Raw genomic sequence first — 5,000 nt, forward strand, 5'->3', positions numbered from 1 at the left:
TACGCTTAAAATCGAGAGCATGGTTTCATGTTTTGCGAAGAAAAGCGCAACATGAAGCCTACTCTTCCGAAGTTCGTAGATGAATCCCTCCTCAAAAGGAATCATGCAGCATGCGACACTCAGCAGATGGAAGTTAATTCCGGATTCCGTTTTGCAATCGCTTAAATTTGTCAAAACGCATAATCCACGATCTAAATATCTCTGAAACGAATAAGAACACTGCTTTTTACTATTAGATTTTTTTAAAACAAGCACCACAGGAAAGATACCAGTTGACAAAAAATATTTTTTTTATTGGTGAGTTTATAAATTCGACCTACCAGCCCCCTAGGATAAAAGAATGATTTTCTTTCGACAGCCATTAAACTTCTGCGTTGAAGTTACCTCCAACCAATGGTGAAGTCTGATCGAAATCTCTAGGTAGTCGTTATATTGAAGGCTAACTTACGCTTCAGGCTACTCCACCCTGGCGCCCGTTTCTCGAAAGTCCCGAAAACCTTTCGGGCCCCAAAAGCCATTTGTTAAACTGCCAACCACTTGTTTTGGAAAGCCGATCTTTTAAAACGTTTTCAAAAGAAAAATGACTGGTAAGTTTGACGATTTAAACCCACTCCGTTCTTGAGATACAAAGGGAATTGTGACACCCGAAAATGGCCCGTACAGTTTCGGGACCTTCGAGAAACGGGTCCCTGGTTCATTAGCACAAGCCCCAACAACTGTGACGTCATTGATTACGATGCGGCTGGGCCTTCGCTTAGAGTCCTTATCTCCCCTATGTTTGGAGTTCACCCTTTCCGAATATCTTTATTTTAAGGTCTGGTTTTGGGTTGTTTTTGGGCCTTGCAACTTGAAATGACTGAATGTCTACGATCTCCGTCCCACCGGTCGGATACAAGAGTTACGTACAAGCAGCTTGCTTATCTATGTACTTCTAAAAGAAGTATCCCACTGAGATTTCAATGAGTAATGCAACTATTGAAGGTGAATGAGTAAGGAGGGTTTCCAATCCTACCTATTGCCTAGCTACTAGTCAATCATTTTTCTCATGAAGTGTTACACCATTCATCATCAGCAGTTGCACTAGTAAAGTAAAGTAAAGTAAAGTAGACCTTATTTAACGTCGATAACTCGTAACAGTAACTTTTAATCACTGACAAACCTGAGGTCGACGGTGCGCTCATTTTACTCCCCCCACTCCATCAGTGCTCCGTTTTACGGGTATTTAAAGCTACTAGCTACACGGAAAGGAAAGAAGTCGAAACAAGGATGCGAGATCCGGGAATCGAACTCAGGACCTCTTGCACCAAGGCCGCGCACTAACCGACTGTGCCATCCTTGCTCCTACCACTGGCGGTTAGGTTAAGGTTCCTCATTCTTTGTGTTCATAGATTGAACAGAGGTAAACATTGACCACCTGCTTGCGAAAACATCGAAATAATTTTCCTTCAATCCCAGCACTGATTATCCATCCCTTTTTAAAACAGTGTTTTGGCCTCACCCATATGGGGACGACTACTTTTTAAAAATGAAATGCTACAAAACAGCGTGTACATATTTAATAAACAACCTTCAATGATATATTGTATTCAAACCCATTTTGCTACACGGGTCGCATATTCGGAATTCAGGGAAGAGCTGCATCCATTCCGGCAGTGTTCTGTACCGATAGAGCCAGGAAATATAAAAAGCGAGGGTAGATATGAGAGAACGCTACAGCATATCTTCTTAAGACTTTCATCTAAATTCCTTTCCAATTTGTTTTAAAGAAGCACATCGAGCCATCTCCGTTGTTTCATTAGCGAAAGAGGCTCAAAAGATGCAGCGTCTTATCAGCTTCCTTGAAGTGTGTGAGGTCAAGTTAAGTAGAACAACAAGAGGTCAGTAAATGTCCACCTTACAAGCATAACTTAAATAATAATTCTCCTCTCTTTAAATAATGCTTGAAACGGCATGTCTCTACAGCTAAGATCTTCCAAATGGAGGTGTAGTCACTCATCATCGTCAGTCCAAATATGGTTTCTGTCTCCGTCTCCTTACACGTGACGTCAGACAGATGCCCATCAACTAAAAAAGGCAAAGTTCACTTTCAACAAAACGATTCGTTATCATCACTCTCCATTCCTCTCATATCAACCTCTTTCTAATAAAAATAGGCACGTATTGCGTACGTGTGGTAGTGTAGTACTTCACACAGTTCTTTATTCCCTAACTGTCAACTGAGCTGCGTTTTCTTTTCCAGGAGATTCAAGTTGTTTTTGCGTAAAATGTAGCTCTAACAGTACACAATATTGTGCTATGGTAGATGTCTAAGGTAAACAGCCCCCGAGAAGACGTGTAGTTACTAGTAAAATACTAAAACCAGAGAGATTGAAGAAAATAGAAAGGAATCGAGAAATACTGGCTTTAAGGCAGACATGAAGTTTGCTTCAACTTCTTTTTCACATCAAGTTTAAGCGTGTACTCTGCACGTCTGACAGCTTCCCATGACAAAAGTTCACTGAAGTTAAACCCTATCCGGCGGGGTTAGTATCTGGATGGGAGACCTCAAAATATTCGACTTGCTGTCAGAAACATAGCACCGAAAATTCTATTTTGACGCTCAACGAAAAACAGTTTGGGAGATTTTTGCTACGTTCAATTATTCTATTGTACTTTTGGCTGCACAAATAAATCGCAAAATCGAAAGTGACATCGATCGATTTCAGCAGCCGCCTGTGATCAAGTTACCTTGCGTGTTACTACCACTTCAAGAAACAAAGGATACATCACTGACAAAATGACGGCAAGACACGGGGTTTTTGTTTTTGTTTGTTGTTTTTTCCCCCGACGAGTTCGACAAGAAATGTGCGAATTCAACACAAAGATCACAATCGTTTAAATCTGGAGGTTGACCATTGTTTCTGCATAGTGAAAAATTCACTCTCCTAGACGACGTTATTTATCACCAGGTAATTCCATCGTTTTGGAAATAGAAGCTGCTTTGTTATCCACCAGCGTAACAAATTCTTGCCGATTTGGGGGCTCATTTGTTGAAATTCAAGCTCACTTTCAACAGACTTGTTTTTCATGATTTATGCACGCGCTGCGAGCCTATTGGCCACCAGGACTTACACTCACTCACTCACACTTCCAACTCGGTGACACAGTGTGTAGTGCACCAGAAACCCATAAGGGTTGAAACGTGTAACGGCCCCTTGTGTTCTGGGAAACAAGCTTCTGAATATTCAATTTGCTAAGTACCATATTTGGAACAACAAGAGCGAGGGGTTTCCAAATATGGTACTTAGCACTGAAACACTCAACCAATCAGTTCGCACTGAATATTCGGAAGCTGGTAACGCGCGTTACACGTTTTAACCCTTATGGGTTTCTGAGTGCACTTATAAAGTGCACAACCACAAAAACGAGGCAGTACGACACGCGGCCTCTGCCGTCAGCTCACTGTGAAATAGCCCAGGAGGTCAACGAATTTAGGCCTCACGGCGGTTAGCAGTCACAAGCACCCCTCAAAGCTTTTTTTTTTCATTTTAATTGACGCCCACTCAAATTCAGTTTTGAAAAATGAAAAAAAAAATCGTTGAAGGGCGCGTGTAACTGGTAATCGCTGTAAAACCGTTTTCTTTACTTAGGCCTTATATCTGCTTCACAATCAATCAATATTTATTAGGTACAACATTTTGTTTACATACTAACAGTACCCGCATATGGCAGAGCTGGTCTGGGCGGGTAATGCGAGGCAATAAAATTCAACATAGAGAAGTTCAATACGTATAGAGCGTTTTCACTCGCGTGACCAGCAGCCATATTGGATTACTGAAACAAAAGAAAGTATTTGCATGAAAATAGAGTTCAATTCCCAGAGGATTAGTTTGGTACACCAATATGGCCGTCATTCCTTTGTTTTGGAACAACCAACATGGCCGCCGTGACGTCATGTGAAAACACTCCATACAAGTTATTGAATGAAACGAACACACAACTAATAACATTAAGTGTAATATGCTATACTCTACTCTCTGTTGGATTTCACTTTTGGCATGCCATTAATTATTACAGAATGTTAGCATCGGCAACTAGGGCGAGTACGAGGACAAGTACAACTTGTACTCGTTCTCGAAGTCGTTCGCGAGGTATTTAGGAAAGCGTATAATACGAGTTCCAGTCTGCAGAAAATACTATTATGGGGTGAAGGTTACATTCCGGCAACAGTTTTGAATGAGTTTCTGGCGTTTCCACTTTTTCTAGTTGCCTCTTGGCCTCTTGCCAAACTCGTACTTTCCGCTATGACTTTTCGATGTTAAGTCGTCGCAGTCCAACTTGCCGGGAAGAGTTGACCACGCCGGGATGCGCAGTAATCAAAATGCCAAAACTAGTACCGAGTCACACGTTGTCGATGCGAACGTTCTTGATTATTCCTTCTACGCCAACATAGCTATCCTGGACCCAGTTTTTGTTCAATGGCCAGATAACTTGATCCGGTGGATAAGTCACTATCTCACAGTTTCAGTCTTTGCAATGATTGCAGTATTTCCTCCCGTTACCACGAATATGCACACCCTAGGGACAACGTTTAACGCGAAGTATAGTGACCTATCCAGTGGATAGAGTAATACAGCCTTTGAAACAACCGAGGCCTGATCTTGAAAAATTTGGTCTGATTTGGTTGATGAACTGGTGTAAACAGTTCCAAAACAGGTTGAAATATTTCATCACGATCACTGCTATCTGGGAAAGCCTTGCGGCAGCAATACAAGCACTAATCATTGCATAACGTACATGTCTACTGGGATTGATAAACCGGCTCGATTTGATATATGGGTTGATAAAGGAAAGGAACTTTTGAATTTTAAGTGTCAAGTCTTTCTTGCGCTGAAGCACTAATTGGGGTCACTGTCAAGTCAAATCATCAAATTAACGGTTTTTAAGGAGAGGGGAAAACCGGAATACCCGGAGAAATCTCAACCACATATGACGCCGCGTCTGGGAATCGAACCCGGGCC

General features: G+C 41.7%; 1 protein-coding gene across 1 annotated transcript in view; it reads right to left on the reverse strand.

Annotated features, from left to right (window-relative positions):
- Nucleotides 1-275: 275 nt before the first annotated feature.
- Nucleotides 276-5,000, reverse strand: part of LOC138012922 (tetraspanin-13-like) — a 20,572-nt gene continuing 15,847 nt past the window's right edge. The window contains exon 5 of the mRNA XM_068859858.1: nt 276-2,064. Coding sequence (XP_068715959.1) covers nt 2,002-2,064 — 63 coding nt within the window. The 3' untranslated portion in view covers nt 276-2,001. The remainder of the gene's footprint in view (nt 2,065-5,000) is intronic.

This window comes from Montipora foliosa, chromosome 8 (assembly GCF_036669935.1).
Source record: "Montipora foliosa isolate CH-2021 chromosome 8, ASM3666993v2, whole genome shotgun sequence".
Lineage (NCBI taxonomy): Eukaryota > Metazoa > Cnidaria > Anthozoa > Scleractinia > Acroporidae > Montipora > Montipora foliosa.